The sequence below is a fragment of the Ranitomeya imitator genome, chromosome 2, assembly GCF_032444005.1.
Source record: "Ranitomeya imitator isolate aRanImi1 chromosome 2, aRanImi1.pri, whole genome shotgun sequence".
Taxonomy (NCBI): Eukaryota; Metazoa; Chordata; class Amphibia; order Anura; family Dendrobatidae; genus Ranitomeya; species Ranitomeya imitator.
Window position 1 is genome coordinate 559,090,693 of NC_091283.1, and position 17,956 is coordinate 559,108,648.

At 47.2% G+C, this 17,956-nt stretch overlaps 1 protein-coding gene across 3 annotated transcripts in view; it reads left to right on the forward strand.

Annotated features, from left to right (window-relative positions):
* Positions 1-17,956, forward strand: part of ITGB4 (integrin subunit beta 4) — a 121,178-nt gene that overhangs the window by 50,788 nt on the left and 52,434 nt on the right. For all 3 annotated transcript variants that reach the window (XM_069752039.1, XM_069752038.1, XM_069752040.1), the window contains exons 3-4: positions 2,825-2,907; positions 3,687-3,788. In XM_069752039.1, the coding sequence (XP_069608140.1) occupies positions 2,825-2,907; positions 3,687-3,788 (185 nt within the window). The remainder of the gene's footprint in view (positions 1-2,824; positions 2,908-3,686; positions 3,789-17,956) is intronic.

A 17,956-nucleotide genomic window follows, 5' to 3' on the forward strand; every position in this document is an offset into this window, starting at 1 on the left:
TCACCGGGAAAGATCTGCGTTTCTTGTGTTCCAAGCCGCTGAACATTAGCTCCTGACGGGAAGGCTGAGTCTTAGGCTCTTCTAGGCCCATCGTGCCTCTGACCGACTTGACCAGTTTATCCACCCGGTCTAGAGGCAGACAGAATCGGCCAGAGTCCTCTTCTGATGACGAGGAAGAGAGAATCGAGCCATAAGAACCCTCCTCTTTATCTTCCTCCGAAGAGTCTGAGATCACCGAAGCTCTTTGTTTTGAACTTCCCGCCTGGGACAAAGACCGCAGGGATTCCTTAACTTCCATACGGATCATCTCCTTTAGACTAGCCGTAGAAGCAGATTCTTCCGCTACCTAGGGGAGGACAATAAGGGAGATACCATCTATCTAGCCTGATGTCACTCAACCCCTCCACTCCTGTAGACCTCACCGTCTGTTGTATACAGGAGGCACACAATTTTTTAGGGTAGGAATCTGGTAAAGGAACTTCACATAGGGCACACTCCTTATGTTTCGACTTTGCACTTCTCTTCCCCTAGAATGACAAAGTATAAGGGGCCCGCGTCACTGAGTGAACATTCACGTAGATCACTTACCAGTGTACGCCAAAGAAAAAGGTACCGGAACACGAGGGGGCTCCTTGCCAGTCGAAGCTCTAGATCCTTGCCTGGACGCGCTTTTACGGCTGGACTGGTCACTTCTGATATACTCCTTTCCCACGGCTTCCTGCCGCACTTTATCCAGAAGCTGAGGCTGCTGCTCACCATCATCTGCCATGATGAGACTGTGGCCAAAAGCAGGGTTCTATCGCCAACACCTGCTTATATCCCCTGTATTCCGGTCAGCAGGCCACCTGGCGTGTTCCCCATTGGTTCCTGATGATCAGGCTGCAGCTGGGATGTTAGCGGTGGTAATGCAGAAGAAACCGGCGACCGGACCATGGGCGCCGCCATTTTGGAAAAGACCGCGCATGCGCAGCCCACCGCAAACCGGAAGCGCCTGCCGGCTCCACCCCCTGGCGCCCCAGCATTCCGGAAACGCTCAGTGAGCGATGCAGGACGCCGGGAATGCCCAGCAGTGCTCCGGATGGCGCTCCACTTCCGACGCCGCAACTGTACCACCGCACCTCACCGCCGCCGCCTGACCCAGGGGGGGAAAATGAAACATACCAACGCCGGCTCCCGGAGACAAGGAATCCTCCGGACCCTGCTCCCTGCTGCCAACGCCACTGACGTGCAGTCCAGCCTGGACCACCGTGGCGTCTCCAGGACTTTCCGCACCGGTCGAGGTAGGAGACCCCCCCGCTACCAGATTCGACCGGCCGGCCTGGGCTCCTTACGAGATGAAATCTGTAGGATCCTGTCCCTCCAGGAACAGGAAACCAACTGATGCATGGGGAGAGGTACCGCCCTTTTGTATCTGTAGGTTTCCTGTTCCTGAAGGGCGGATCCCCTCTCTCGTAGTGCTGTCATGGGAGTCCGAATAAATCTTAATAAATCCAAATTTGAAGAGCTGTATCCCCTAGGCAAGGAGCACGCTTACAGGCTCTTTGCTATAGACCTTGCAAGCACTGTTCTGAAGCTGCCCAACTTCAATTCCATCATGCTCCTCTGGATGCTGCCTCTGCTTGTAGCATCAGAGAATACACAGTTTGAACTACGGTAAATGCACGACCATGCCGCTGGTCTAAACTGTCAATCATCAGGAACACAACGCTTTTCCTCCTCTCTAGTCTTATAAATGTGCCCCTGCTGTGTACTGTGTAATGGCTGTGTCTGACCCTGCAGGAACATGGTCTGATCATACCACAGCTCCTGGGCAGGGGAGGAAGCAAAGGAGAGTAATCAGACGGGACAGCACGAGATAGAAGCTGATTCCTCCTTTGAGGTGAGGCTACTTTCACACTAGCGTCGGAATCTCCCCATCGCAACGCACTGCACAACGGAGGCAGCGGATGCATTTCTCCGGCGCATCCGCTGCCCCATTGTGAGGTGCGGGGAGGTGGGGGCGGAGTTCCGGTCGCGCATGCGTGGTCGGAAAAAGCGGTCCGTCAGGAGCAAAAAACGTTACATGTAACGTTTTTTGCTCCCGGCGGTCCGCCACAACACAGCGCAACCATCGCACGACGGTTGCGACGTGTGGCAAAGCGTCGCAATGCGTCGCTAACGTTAATCTATGGGGCAAAAACGCATCCTGCAAACAGCTTTGCAGGATGCGTTTTTTGCCATAAACGACGAATTGCGACGTCTGGCAAAAAACGCCAGTGTGAAAGTAGCCTAAAACGTTGTTTAAAAACAGAAAGTTAAATGTTTTACCTCACAAAAAGAATCACCAGTGTTTACACGCTGTCCTGTCTGTATAGTCTCTTTTGTTTCCTCCCTTACCCAGGAGCTGTGGTATGATCAGACCACGCTCCTGTACGGTCAGACACAGCCATTACACAGTACACAGCAGGGGCACATTTATAAGATTATCTCAGCGCAGGAACATTTTATTTAATATTTCCAATTGTGGAACTTAATTTTATTCCAAGATTAATTAAGTAAAATGTAAATAAAATGAATTAATAATTAAAATGTACAACTCCTTAAATGTAAGCATTTTGCATGTTTGAACAAACCTCCTCTGTCACTGTGCCTCACTGCATTAATCCCATTTTTCTCACTGCCACACAGCTAATCTTCAACAAAATCTATATGTATGTTATTTTGGATCCAATGTCAACCAATATTCTATCATTACCTTACCACATGGGTAGTCATCAAGCATTTGTGTATTTTTATGCAGCATGCATATACAGCATAGCCCTAATCGGTCTCTTTGCATTCACAGCCAATGTTTGTGTAGCCTCAAGAGCTAAAACCTGCACAGAATGTATTCGCGTACATATGGATTGCTCATATTGCACAGATGAGGTAAGACTGAACCTGGAATGACACACTTTCATACAGTATTTCACATTTATCTGACAGTTTATTATATTTTTGGTCACTTTGGATACACATTATTTCTCTAAGCAGAATTGTTTAGATACGTTTATGTACTGGAAGGGACATGCTCACACTTCTCCTAGGAAATATTTTCTCACTTCTGAAGCAGGTGGGATTCTTTTTGTCCTATTAATATATACCATTAATTTATGCATTTTCTATATGTATTTAAGTAATGAGACATTTTAGCAAAATGTAAAGCTTCAGTTTCAGCTAGCTCCGCAACTCTTCGCACTTCATCAATAATCACAAGATATAGGGTAAATGGATCCACTCACTGTGTGCCTTGTTAAATAGCAGTTCCACCCTAAATCAAAACTTCATATATAAAACCCATGAGACGTCTTTGTTAACTTATTAAAAATTCAGATATTTACCGGTATTTCTTCAATTTTTCTGGGGAAAACTTCATATAAGCCATTACGATTTCCATTACAGCACCCATAAGGGTTGTCATCCTTGTTTTCTAGATTTTCAAATGGAAAAAAACCCTTTATTAATATATCTAATATCTCCAAATATGGAATTACAAAATCTGATGACTCATCCGTTATAAGTTATATCATTTTTTCAACAGATAGTGAGGAGAAACATAACGTTTTAGAATGGCGAAAATAAGTTGTGAAGAACATACCAAAAATGCACATTCCTCATATGGAGGCAAAGCTCTTTTTAACTTTTTTCTTTTCTTTAACTTTTCTTAGAATTTCCATAATATTCGCTGTGATTTGAGTGATAATCTGAAGGAGTATGGATGCAGCAGTGCTGGAATTGTTTACATGAGAAGCGAGATCAAAACAATCATGGTAAGCTTCCCTTCCTAACTAGGCTTTATTCACACTTCACCACTTTACATCCACTACTGATTTCAAAATACTGATGGAAAATGCTAACCACATCTCCAGTGTGGCCTATTTCCCCATTCTACCTAAAGTAGCAGTCCAGTGATTTTTTTTCTATTCATCCTGTCACTAGTCCCTTATATGTAACTCAGCAAGTATTTAGGTGTTCCATTCCATCTGAAAGTTAATGGATTCTTTTTGTCTAGCTAAGCCATGTGATCTTATAGAGACTAACATCACAACACCATCTATATCACCAGAACTTGCTGTAAGATTAAGTTGTATTGACTGTACCACAAAAGTTTCCACAGTTGAAAGGAGGAAGCGTTGACAGAACTTCTATCACAGTTACTGCTGATGAGTAGACAGCTCCTGGGTTGTTGTTCCGTCTCCCAGACTGATACTTAGAAAAAAGTATTATCACAGTGTTAAGGTACCTTCACACTGACCAACTTCACAACGATATCACTAGCGATCTGTGACGTTGCAGCGTCCTGGATAGCGATATCGTTGTGTTTGACACGCAGCAGCGATCAGGATCCTGCTGTGACATCGCTGGTCGGAGCAGAAAGTCCAGAACTTTATTTCGTCGCTGGATCTCCCGCAGACATCGCTGAATCGGTGTGTGTGACACCGATTCAGCGATGTCTTCACTGGTAACCAGGGTAAACATTGGGTTACTAAGCGCAGGGCCGCGCTTAGTAACCCGATGTTTACCCTGGTTACCAGTGTAAATGTAAAAAAAATCAAACACTTCATACTTACGTTCCGGTGTCTGACGCGGCCCTCGGCGTTCTGCTTCCCTGCACTGTCAGCGCCGGCCAGCCGTATGGCAGATTACAGCGGTGACGTCACCACTGTGCTTTACGGCCAGCCGGCGCTCACAATCAGTGCAGGAAAGCAGAACGCCGGGGGACAGGCCCCGGAATGTAAGTATGTAGTGTTTGTTTTTTTTAAAATTAGCACTGGTAACCAGGGTAAACATCGGGTTACTAAGCGCGGCCCTGCGCTTAGTAACCCGATGTTTACCCTGGTTACCAGGGGACTTCGCATAGTTGGTCGCTGGAGAGCTGTCTGTGTGACAGCTCTCCAGCGACCACACAGCGACGCTGCAGCGATCGGGATCGTTGTCTAGATCGCTGCAGCGTCACTAAATGTGACGGTACCTTTACTTCTGCAGGCAGAGAGGTGAACTGGAAAAGAAAAAAAATGCTGGACTTCATCTTGAAATGTGGCATCTCTTGCACTAGTTTTCAGTTTGCTGCTGTTATGATAGATGTGCCTTAGACCTGCTGGGTCCTGGGTTGCCAACCATCCATACATTTACAGACAGTCCTTAAAAACCCTGTGCTTTTCTCTGTCGTCAGTACGTCCAGCAGAAAAAAGCACAGTCCGTGATTATCTTAAAATGATCCTGAAGTTTGTACTGCACATGCGCTACAGAGGATGCCATGCACAGTAAAAGCAGCACGGTGGCTCAGTGGATAGCACTGCAGCCTTGCAGCCCTGGGGTCCTGGGTTCAAATCCCACCAAGGATAACATCTGCAAGGAGTTTGTATATTCTCCCCCTGTTTGCGTGGGTTTCCTTCGGGTACTCCAGTTTCCTCCTACACTTCAAACACATACTGATAGGGAATTTAGATTGTAAACACCATTGGGGACAGCGATGATATGATATGTAAAGCGCTGCAGAATAAGATAGCGCTATATAAGCAAAGCATAATAAATAAGCAGGACCATATCAGGAAAAGGACATCACAGGGAAGATTCAATCCCTGCTGAGCACTGAAGGATGACTTTGAAGAGAAGATCCAATCACAATTGAGTGCACCAGATCTCCAAATCAATCCTGTCCTCTACCTCCGAAGTGTTGTGGTCAGCGCTGGGTGAGTATAACTGAGTGTGCGGCCACTTCAATTGTAAGGGGGTGAAGAGGAAGACGAGCCAAAAGGAGATTGCTTTCCCTGCTCCTTACCTGGAACCACTTAGTCGTACAGCTGGGTTGTTGGGGGAGGATTTTCTGCACTTAACAGAGGGGACCATGTGACTACTGGGGGCAGAGAGGAAGAGAGAGGGGTGTGGTCATAAAAGAGCGGGAGAGCAGAGCGCGCGAGACAGAGGGGACAGCGCACCAGAGAGAAAGCAGGCTGCTATGCCGCACTCTCCGAGAGAGAGTGCTCCCTGTGAGGGCACTGAGGCTGAGATACCAGCCGTAGTGAAGGCTGGATGTGAGAGTGTAGACTCGGAAGCCTCCATAATCAGAGAAGACTGTCCCCCTGACAGTGCAGAGACAGTGACCCGAGCACGCAGCCCCGGTGACCGCAGTGACAAGCCAAGACTCCCTGAGTGTGACAAGTAAACTGCACAGTGTGTGTGTAGCATCGCTACTGCAGAAAGACTGCCAGCTTAACTGTTTCATAGCTTCTGTGAGCTTGTTGTATATTGTTATACCATTTGCTCTTTCTCTATTAACCCCCTCTGTTTTCTCCCTGCGAGGAGAATCTTACTCCTATTAATAAATCCCCCTCAACAGTTGGTCTGTCTGTTCCGTGGTGACATACTCTACCCTACACTCTATTACACTTGGCATAGTCGGCAGGATGTCACACGGTAGCGAGGAAAGGGCAGACCAAGCAGTTGAGGGAGGCCCCAGGTCTAGCATCTCCCTGGGAGCCATGTTGATTAACCTGCCAAAATTGTGGAGTTGGACAGAGCGCATCCAAGGGATGATGCGGATGCATCCTAAGACTCCGGCTCTGCAGGTGGAAATAGCTGTGATGGCCCTAGAGGGGGATGCACGGGACTCTGTTATGCTCAGACCACCCCAGGCGAGAGATACCCTGGACAAAGTATTACATATACTTGAGGAAACGCATGTGGACCCCACTGACATAGGGGAGCTGCGCATGCGACTGTTTCGCCGGGTACAAAGAGAGGGGGAGACCGTGACGCAGTATATGAATGCCCTGCAGGAGTTTCATACTGCCATCATACGGAAGGATGGCATAGGTGTGGAGTCAATTGACGTTGTGCTGCGAGACCAACGGGTGACAGGCTTGTGAGATGTGTTGATGAAACAGGCCCTGTGAGAGGTCGGGAGTGAGGCGCGCACGCGCGAGCAAGAGCAAGGTGTGGTAGTTCCAGTGGGAAAGGTGTGGAGTGAGGAGGTAACTGCCCCTCAATGGGTAGAAGACTTGAAGAAGGAGGTTAAGCGGGTCCATGAGTAAGTGGCTGAATATAAGAAGACCCCTGCTGAAGAGTGCAGCCCTCCGGTGCGAGAAAGAGAGACCGCCCCCAAAGTGAAACTAGTGCCGCTCGGCGAAGAAGACTGCCTACATGCTACAATTGCAGAGCACCCAGTCAGAATGAAGAGGAGACGACATGGACCCGGGATTCCCGGTTGAAGATAAGAAGAATCTGGGAAGAGATTGAGAGTCTGTGGAAAGCCCTTACTGCCTGTAACGTGGTCTACTGTGCTGTAGTACCTCTTTCAGTACTACCCCGTGTTTCAGGAGGTCCACTCTGCTTTTGCTGGATTTTGAATGAAGGACGCTGTCTGGAATTCCTTGATTACGTGAGAGCATATAAAAGCTGACTGCTACTCCACGTATTTCCAGTCTAAAAGAACACACTTTATTCACAGCACACAGAATATATAACACAGATACACAGGGCCGGCCAATAGAAAAAGCAGCCAGACATACATTACAATAGCCGCAGGGGGCCGGAGCCTGCTGATATTTACTGTGGGAATTACAAAGGTGGGGGAGGTCAGAATGATAATATCTTGTCCCCTCTGACCAGGGGCGCAGCCTGTGGACTGATGCATTTCACATGGAACCTATTATACATAATATATACTGCATAACATATTCTTGGTGCTGGGGGGTTCTGTAACACTGCCGTTTTGGGGACCAGCGGCATACCCCAAGGTAACGTGCAGAAGCTGCCAGTAAGAGATAGAGGAGAGGTGCGTAGCATGAAGAAGGCTTCAGTGGTGGCCCCAGAGTGTAACTCAGTATCCTGGGGTGAAGAGCAACCGCAGATGAGAGATGTCTCCCACCGAGGTCGACGATCCAGACTAAAGCGCCCTCCAGACAGACGCAGACGTGAGTGCTGGTCGTGCAGAAGGGTGGGACACATGTCCAGAAATTGCCCTACCCGAGAAGAGCGGTGGCAGAGATCTGCTCACCCCTCTGAGGGTCCTGCTAACTGGAGGGAACTGTTGTGAATTCTGTGGCAGAGCTCCCTCCTGTGGTCACAAGTGGTACTTCGGCAGATTCTCTCTGTGAGCTTCTGTTGGTGGAGGGAAGTGGTACTGCGGCTTCTGAGTTTCCTCCCTCAGGTGATCTGGTGAGGTCGTTAGGTGCTTCTCTACTTAACTCCACCTAATGCTTTGATCCTGGCTTCCTGTCAATGTTCCAGTGTTGGTCTTGCTTTTCCCTGGATCATTCCTGTGTCCTGCTGCTCTGCATAGCTAAGTTCTTCTTTGCTATTTGTTTGCTATTTTTTCTGTCCAGCTTGTCTAATTTGTTGCTGGAAGCTCTGGGACGCAAAGGGTGTACCTCCGTGCCGTTAGTTCAGTACGGAGGGTCTTTTTGCCCCCTTTGCGTGGTTTTCTTTAGGGTTTTGTGTAGACCGCAAAGTTACCTTTTCTATCCTCGATCTGTTAAGAAAGTCGGGCCTCACTTTGCTGAATCTATTTCATCTCTACGTTTGTCTTTTCATCTTAACTCACAGTCATTATATGTGGGGGGCTGCCTTTTCCTTTGGGGTATTTCTCTGAGGCAAGGTAGGCTTATTTTCTATCTTCAGGCTAGTTAGTTTCTCAGGCTGTGCCGAGTTGCATAGGCAGAGTTAGGCGCAATCCACGGCTGCCTCTAGTGTTGTTTGGAGAGGATTAGGGATTGCGGTCTGCAGAGTTCCCACGTCTCAGAGCTCGTTCTATGATTTTGGGTTATTGTCAGATCACTGTATGTGCTCTGACCGCTATGTCCATTGTAGTTCTAAATTGCCTTTCATAACAGTACAGGAAGCCAAAAGTACTAATGATTCTCAATAGAGGGAAAAAAGAAGTTCTGAGACCATTTTTTTTTCTTTGCACTGTGTTTTGCCTTTTTTTTCCCCTAGACATTTGGGTGGTTCAGTACACAGGTGTAGCGATGGACATTAGAAGTCTGTCTTCATTTGTGGATCAGCTCTCGGCAAGAGTACAAAAGATTCAAGACACTATTGATCAGAAAGCTATGTTGGAACCAAGAATTCCTATTCCTGATTTGTTTTTTGGAGATAGAACTAAGTTTCTGAGTTTCAAAAATAATTGTAAATTATTTCTGGCCTTGAAACCTCGCTCCTCTGGTGATCCAGTTCAACAGGTTTTGATTGTTATTTATTTTTTGCGCGGCGACCCTCAGGACTGGGCATTTTCTCTTGCGCCAGGAGATCCTGCATTGAGTAATATCGATGCGTTTTTCCTGGCGCTCGGATTGCTGTACGATGAACCTAATTCAGTGGATCAGGCAGAGAAAAATTTGCTGGCTCTTTGTCAGGGTCAGGATGAGATAAAGGTATATTGTCAGAAATTTAGAAAGTGGTCCGTGCTCACTCAATGGAATGAATCAGCGCTGGCAGCTATGTTCAGAAAGGGTCTCTCTGAAGCCCTTAAGGATGTCATGGTGGGATTTCCTATGCCTGCTGGTTTGAATGAGTCTATGTCTTTGGCCATTCAGATCGGTCGATGCTTGCGTGAGCGTAAATCTGTGCACCATTTGGCAGTATTACCTGAGCTTAAACCTGAGCCTATGCAGTGCGATAGGACTTTGACCAGAGTTAAACGGCAAGAACACAGACGTTTGAATGGGCTGTGTTTCTACTGTGGTGATTCCACTCATGCTATCTCTGATTGTCCTAAGCGCACTAAGCGGTTCGCTAGGTCTGCCACCATTGGTACGGTACAGTCAAAATTTCTTCTGTCCGTTACCTTGATCTGCTCTTTGTCATCGTATTCTGTCATGGCATTTGTGGATTCAGGCGCTGCCCTGAATTTGATGGACTTGGAGTATGCTAAGCGTAGTGGGTTTCTCTTAGAGCCCTTGCAGTGTCCTATTCCATTGAGAGGAATTGATGCCACGCCTTTGGCCAAGAATAAGCCTCAATACTGGACCCAGCTGACCATGTGCATGGCTCCTGCACATCAGGAGGTTATTCGCTTTCTGGTGTTGCATAATCTGCATGATGTGGTCGTGTTGGGGTTGCCATGGCTACAAGCCCATAATCCAGTATTAGATTGGAAATCCATGTCGGTGTCCAGCTGGGGTTGTCAGGGGGTACATGGTGATGTTCCATTTCTGTCAATTTCGTCATCCACCCCTTCTGAGGTTCCAGAGTTCTTGTCTGATTACCGGGATGTATTTGATGAGCCTAAGTCCGATGCCCTACCTCCGCATAGGGATTGTGATTGTGCTATCAATTTGATTCCTGGTAGTAAATTCCCAAAAGGTCGACTGTTTAATTTATCCATACCTGAGCACGCCGCTATGCGCAGTTATGTGAAGGAATCCCTGGAGAAGGGGCATATTCGCCCGTCATCGTCACCATTAGGAGCAGGGTTCTTTTTTGTAGCCAAGAAGGATGGTTCGCTGAGACCTTGTATAGATTACTGCCTTCTAAATAAGATCACGGTTAAATTTCAGTACCCCTTGCCATTGTTATCTGATTTGTTTGCTCGGATTAAGGGGGCTAGTTGGTTCACCAAGATAGATCTTCGTGGTGCGTATAATCTGGTGCGAATCAGGCGAGGAGATGAATGGAAAACTGCATTTAATACGCCCGAGGGTCATTTTGAGTATCTAGTGATGCCATTCGGACTTGCCAATGCTCCATCAGTGTTTCAGTCCTTTATGCATGACATCTTCCGAGAGTACCTGGATAAATTCCTGATTGTGTACTTGGATGACATTTTGATCTTCTCGGATGATTGGGAGTCTCATGTGAAGCAGGTCAGAACAGTTTTTCAGGTCCTGCGTGCTAATTCTTTGTGAAGGGATCAAAGTGTCTCTTTGGTGTTCAGAAGGTTTCATTTTTGGGGTTCATCTTTTCCCCTTCTACTATCGAGATGGATCCTGTTAAGGTCCAAGCCATCCATGATTGGACTCAGCCGACATCTCTGAAAAGTCTGCAAAAGTTCCTGGGCTTTGCTAATTTTTATCGTCGCTTCATCTGCAATTTTTCTAGTATTGCCAAACCATTGACCGATTTGACCAAGAAGGGTGCTGATTTGGTCAATTGGTCTTCTGCTGCTGTGGAAGCTTTTCAAGACTTGAAGCGTCGTTTTTCTTCTGCCCCTGTGTTGTGTCAACCAGATGTTTCTCTTCCGTTCCAGGTCGAGGTTGATGCTTCTGAGATTGGAGCAGGGGCTGTTTTGTCGCAGAGAGGTTCTGATTGCTCAGTGATGAAACCATGCGCTTTTTTTTCCAGGAAGTTTTCGCCTGCTGAGCGAAATTATGATGTGGGCAACCGAGAGTTGCTGGCCATGAAGTGGGCATTCGAGGAATGGCGTCATTGGCTTGAAGGAGCTAAGCATCGCGTGGTGGTATTGACTGATCATAAGAACTTGACTTATCTCGAGTCTGCTAAGCGGTTGAATCCTAGACAGGCTCGTTGGTCGCTGTTTTTTGCCCGTTTTGACTTTGTGATTTCGTACCTTCCGGGCTCTAAAAATGTGAAGGCGGATGCTCTGTCTAGGAGTTTTGTGCCCGACCCTCCGGGTTTGTCTGAGCCGGCGGGTATCCTCAAGGAAGGAGTAATTGTGTCTGCCATCTCCCCTGATTTGCGGCGGGTGCTGCAAAAATTTCAGGCTAATAAACCTGATCGTTGTCCAGCGGAGAGACTGTTTGTCCCTGATAGGTGGACCAATAAAGTTATCTCTGAGGTTCATTGTTCGGTGTTGGCTGGTCATCCTGGAATCTTTGGTACCAGAGAGTTGGTGGCTAGATCCTTTTGGTGGCCATCTCTGTCGCGGGATGTGCGTGTTTTTGTGCAGTCCTGTGGGATTTGTGCTCGGGCTAAGCCCTGCTGTTCTCGTGCCAGTGGGTTGCTTTTGCCCTTGCCGGTCCCGAAGAGGCCTTGGACACATATCTCTATGGATTTTATTTCTGATCTTCCCGTTTCTCAAAAGATGTCAGTCATTTGGGTGGTCTGTGATCGCTTTTCTAAGATGGTCCATCTGGTACCCTTGTCTAAATTGCCTTCCTCCTCTGATTTGGTGCCATTGTTCTTCCAGCATGTGGTTCGTTTACATGGCATTCCAGAGAATATCGTTTCTGACAGAGGTTCCCAGTTTGTTTCAAGGTTTTGGCGAGCCTTTTGTGGTAGGATGGGCATTGACTTGTCTTTTTCCTCGGCTTTCCATCCTCAGACTAATGGCCAGACCGAACGAACCAATCAGACCTTGGAAACATATCTGAGATGCTTTGTTTCTGCCGATCAGGATGACTGGGTGTCCTTTTTGCCTTTGGCTGAGTTCGCCCTTAATAATCGGGCCAGCTCGGCTACCTTGGTTTCGCCATTTTTCTGCAATTCTGGGTTCCATCCTCGTTTCTCTTCAGGACAGGTTGAGTCTTCGGACTGTCCTGGTGTGGATACTGTGGTGGACAGGTTACAGCAGATTTGGACTCATGTAGTGGACAATTTGACCTTGTCCCAGGAGAAGGCTCAACGTTTCGCTAATCGCAGACGCCGTGTGGGTCCCCGACTTCGTGTTGGGGATCTGGTTTGGTTATCTTCTCGTCATATTCCTATGAAGGTTTCCTCTCCTAAGTTTAAACCTCGTTTCATTGGTCCGTATAGGATTTCTGAGGTTCTTAATCCTGTGTCTTTTCGTCTGACCCTTCCAGATTCTTTTTCCATACATAACGTATTCCATAGGTCATTGTTGCGGAGATACGTGGCACCTATGGTTCCATCTGTTGATCCTCCTGCCCCGGTTTTGGTGGAGGGGGAATTGGAGTATATTGTGGAGAAGATTTTGGATTCTCGTGTTTCTAGATGGAAACTCCAGTATCTGGTTAAATGGAAGGGTTATGCTCAGGAAGATAATTCCTGGGTTTTTGCCTCTGATGTCCATGCTCCTGATCTTGTTCGTGCCTTTCATGTGGCTCATCCTGGTCGGCCTGGGGGCTCTGGTGAGGGTTCGGTGACCCCTCCTCAAGGGGGGGGTACTGTTGTGAATTCTGTGGCAGAGCTCCCTCCTGTGGTCACAAGTGGTACTTCGGCTGATTCTCTCTGTGAGCTTCTGTTGGTGGAGGGAAGTGGTACTGCGGCTTCTGACTTTCCTCCCTCAGGTGATCTGGTGAGGTCGTTAGGTGCTTCTCTACTTAACTCCACCTAATGCTTTGATCCTGGCTTCCTGTCAATGTTCCAGTGTTGGTCTTGCTTTTCCCTGGATCATTCCTGTGTCCTGCTGCTCTGCATAGCTAAGTTCTTCTTTGCTATTTGTTTGCTATTTTTTCTGTCCAGCTTGTCTAATTTGTTGCTGGAAGCTCTGGGACGCAAAGGGTGTACCTCCGTGCCGTTAGTTCAGTACGGAGGGTCTTTTTGCCCCCTTTGCGTGGTTTTCTTTAGGGTTTTGTGTAGACCGCAAAGTTACCTTTTCTATCCTCGATCTGTTAAGAAAGTCGGGCCTCACTTTGCTGAATCTATTTCATCTCTACGTTTGTCTTTTCATCTTAACTCACAGTCATTATATGTGGGGGGCTGCCTTTTCCTTTGGGGTATTTCTCTGAGGCAAGGTAGGCTTATTTTCTATCTTCAGGCTAGTTAGTTTCTCAGGCTGTGCCGAGTTGCATAGGCAGAGTTAGGCGCAATCCACGGCTGCCTCTAGTGTTGTTTGGAGAGGATTAGGGATTGCGGTCTGCAGAGTTCCCACGTCTCAGAGCTCGTTCTATGATTTTGGGTTATTGTCAGATCACTGTATGTGCTCTGACCGCTATGTCCATTGTAGTTCTAAATTGCCTTTCATAACAGTACAGGAAGCCAAAAGTACTAATGATTCTCAATAGAGGGAAAAAAGAAGTTCTGAGACCATTTTTTTTTCTTTGCACTGTGTTTTGCCTTTTTTTTCCCCTAGACATTTGGGTGGTTCAGTACACAGGTGTAGCGATGGACATTAGAAGTCTGTCTTCATTTGTGGATCAGCTCTCGGCAAGAGTACAAAAGATTCAAGACACTATTGATCAGAAAGCTATGTTGGAACCAAGAATTCCTATTCCTGATTTGTTTTTTGGAGATAGAACTAAGTTTCTGAGTTTCAAAAATAATTGTAAATTATTTCTGGCCTTGAAACCTCGCTCCTCTGGTGATCCAGTTCAACAGGTTTTGATTGTTATTTATTTTTTGCGCGGCGACCCTCAGGACTGGGCATTTTCTCTTGCGCCAGGAGATCCTGCATTGAGTAATATCGATGCGTTTTTCCTGGCGCTCGGATTGCTGTACGATGAACCTAATTCAGTGGATCAGGCAGAGAAAAATTTGCTGGCTCTTTGTCAGGGTCAGGATGAGATAAAGGTATATTGTCAGAAATTTAGAAAGTGGTCCGTGCTCACTCAATGGAATGAATCAGCGCTGGCAGCTATGTTCAGAAAGGGTCTCTCTGAAGCCCTTAAGGATGTCATGGTGGGATTTCCTATGCCTGCTGGTTTGAATGAGTCTATGTCTTTGGCCATTCAGATCGGTCGACGCTTGCGTGAGCGTAAATCTGTGCACCATTTGGCAGTATTACCTGAGCTTAAACCTGAGCCTATGCAGTGCGATAGGACTTTGACCAGAGTTAAACGGCAAGAACACAGACGTTTGAATGGGCTGTGTTTCTACTGTGGTGATTCCACTCATGCTATCTCTGATTGTCCTAAGCGCACTAAGCGGTTCGCTAGGTCTGCCACCATTGGTACGGTACAGTCAAAATTTCTTCTGTCCGTTACCTTGATCTGCTCTTTGTCATCGTATTCTGTCATGGCATTTGTGGATTCAGGCGCTGCCCTGAATTTGATGGACTTGGAGTATGCTAAGCGTAGTGGGTTTCTCTTAGAGCCCTTGCAGTGTCCTATTCCATTGAGAGGAATTGATGCCACGCCTTTGGCCAAGAATAAGCCTCAATACTGGACCCAGCTGACCATGTGCATGGCTCCTGCACATCAGGAGGTTATTCGCTTTCTGGTGTTGCATAATCTGCATGATGTGGTCGTGTTGGGGTTGCCATGGCTACAAGCCCATAATCCAGTATTAGATTGGAAATCCATGTCGGTGTCCAGCTGGGGTTGTCAGGGGGTACATGGTGATGTTCCATTTCTGTCAATTTCGTCATCCACCCCTTCTGAGGTTCCAGAGTTCTTGTCTGATTACCGGGATGTATTTGATGAGCCTAAGTCCGATGCCCTACCTCCGCATAGGGATTGTGATTGTGCTATCAATTTGATTCCTGGTAGTAAATTCCCAAAAGGTCGACTGTTTAATTTATCCATACCTGAGCACGCCGCTATGCGCAGTTATGTGAAGGAATCCCTGGAGAAGGGGCATATTCGCCCGTCATCGTCACCATTAGGAGCAGGGTTCTTTTTTGTAGCCAAGAAGGATGGTTCGCTGAGACCTTGTATAGATTACTGCCTTCTAAATAAGATCACGGTTAAATTTCAGTACCCCTTGCCATTGTTATCTGATTTGTTTGCTCGGATTAAGGGGGCTAGTTGGTTCACCAAGATAGATCTTCGTGGTGCGTATAATCTGGTGCGAATCAGGCGAGGAGATGAATGGAAAACTGCATTTAATACGCCCGAGGGTCATTTTGAGTATCTAGTGATGCCATTCGGACTTGCCAATGCTCCATCAGTGTTTCAGTCCTTTATGCATGACATCTTCCGAGAGTACCTGGATAAATTCCTGATTGTGTACTTGGATGACATTTTGATCTTCTCGGATGATTGGGAGTCTCATGTGAAGCAGGTCAGAACAGTTTTTCAGGTCCTGCGTGCTAATTCTTTGTTTGTGAAGGGATCAAAGTGTCTCTTTGGTGTTCAGAAGGTTTCATTTTTGGGGTTCATCTTTTCCCCTTCTACTATCGAGATGGATCCTGTTAAGGTCCAAGCCATCCATGATTGGACTCAGCCGACATCTCTGAAAAGTCTGCAAAAGTTCCTGGGCTTTGCTAATTTTTATCGTCGCTTCATCTGCAATTTTTCTAGTATTGCCAAACCATTAACCGATTTGACCAAGAAGGGTGCTGATTTGGTCAATTGGTCTTCTGCTGCTGTGGAAGCTTTTCAAGACTTGAAGCGTCGTTTTTCTTCTGCCCCTGTGTTGTGTCAACCAGATGTTTCTCTTCCGTTCCAGGTCGAGGTTGATGCTTCTGAGATTGGAGCAGGGGCTGTTTTGTCGCAGAGAGGTTCTGATTGCTCAGTGATGAAAACATGCGCTTTTTTTTCCAGGAAGTTTTCGCCTGCTGAGCGAAATTATGATGTGGGCAACCGAGAGTTGCTGGCCATGAAGTGGGCATTCGAGGAATGGCGTCATTGGCTTGAAGGAGCTAAGCATCGCGTGGTGGTATTGACTGATCATAAGAACTTGACTTATCTCGAGTCTGCTAAGCGGTTGAATCCTAGACAGGCTCGTTGGTCGCTGTTTTTTGCCCGTTTTGACTTTGTGATTTCGTACCTTCCGGGCTCTAAAAATGTGAAGGCGGATGCTCTGTCTAGGAGTTTTGTGCCCGACTCTCCGGGTTTGTCTGAGCCGGCGGGTATCCTCAAGGAAGGAGTAATTGTGTCTGCCATCTCCCCTGATTTGCGGCGGGTGCTGCAAAAATTTCAGGCTAATAAACCTGATCGTTGTCCAGCGGAGAGACTGTTTGTCCCTGATAGGTGGACCAATAAAGTTATCTCTGAGGTTCATTGTTCGGTGTTGGCTGGTCATCCTGGAATCTTTGGTACCAGAGAGTTGGTGGCTAGATCCTTTTGGTGGCCATCTCTGTCGCGGGATGTGCGTGTTTTTGTGCAGTCCTGTGGGATTTGTGCTCGGGCTAAGCCCTGCTGTTCTCGTGCCAGTGGGTTGCTTTTGCCCTTGCCGGTCCCGAAGAGGCCTTGGACACATATCTCTATGGATTTTATTTCTGATCTTCCCGTTTCTCAAAAGATGTCAGTCATTTGGGTGGTCTGTGATCGCATGGCATTCCAGAGAATATCGTTTCTGACAGAGGTTCCCAGTTTGTTTCAAGGTTTTGGCGAGCCTTTTGTGGTAGGATGGGCATTGACTTGTCTTTTTCCTCGGCTTTCCATCCTCAGACTAATGGCCAGACCGAACACACCAATCAGACCTTGGAAACATATCTGAGATGCTTTGTTTCTGCCGATCAGGATGACTGGGTGTCCTTTTTGCCTTTGGCTCAGTTCGCCCTTAATAATCGGGCCAGCTCGGCTACCTTGGTTTCGCCATTTTTCTGCAATTCTGGGTTCCATCCTCGTTTCTCTTCAGGACAGGTTGAGTCTTCGGACTGTCCTGGTGTGGATACTGTGGTGGACAGGTTGCAGCAGATTTGGACTCATGTAGTGGACAATTTGACCTTGTCCCAGGAGAAGGCTCAACGTTTCGCTAATCGCAGACGCCGTGTGGGTCCCCGACTTCGTGTTGGGGATCTGGTTTGGTTATCTTCTCGTCATATTCCTATGAAGGTTTCCTCTCCTAAGTTTAAACCTCGTTTCATTGGTCCGTATAGGATTTCTGAGGTTCTTAATCCTGTGTCTTTTCGTCTGACCCTTCCAGATTCTTTTTCCATACATAACGTATTCCATAGGTCATTGTTGCGGAGATACGTGGCACCTATGGTTCCATCTGTTGATCCTCCTGCCCCGGTTTTGGTGGAGGGGGAATTGGAGTATATTGTGGAGAAGATTTTGGATTCTCGTGTTTCTAGATGGAAACTCCAGTATCTGGTTAAATGGAAGGGTTATGCTCAGGAAGATAATTCCTGGGTTTTTGCCTCTGATGTCCATGCTCCCGATCTTGTTCGTGCCTTTCATGTGGCTCATCCTGGTCGGCCTGGGGGCTCTGGTGAGGGTTCGGTGACCCCTCCTCAAGGGGGGGGTACTGT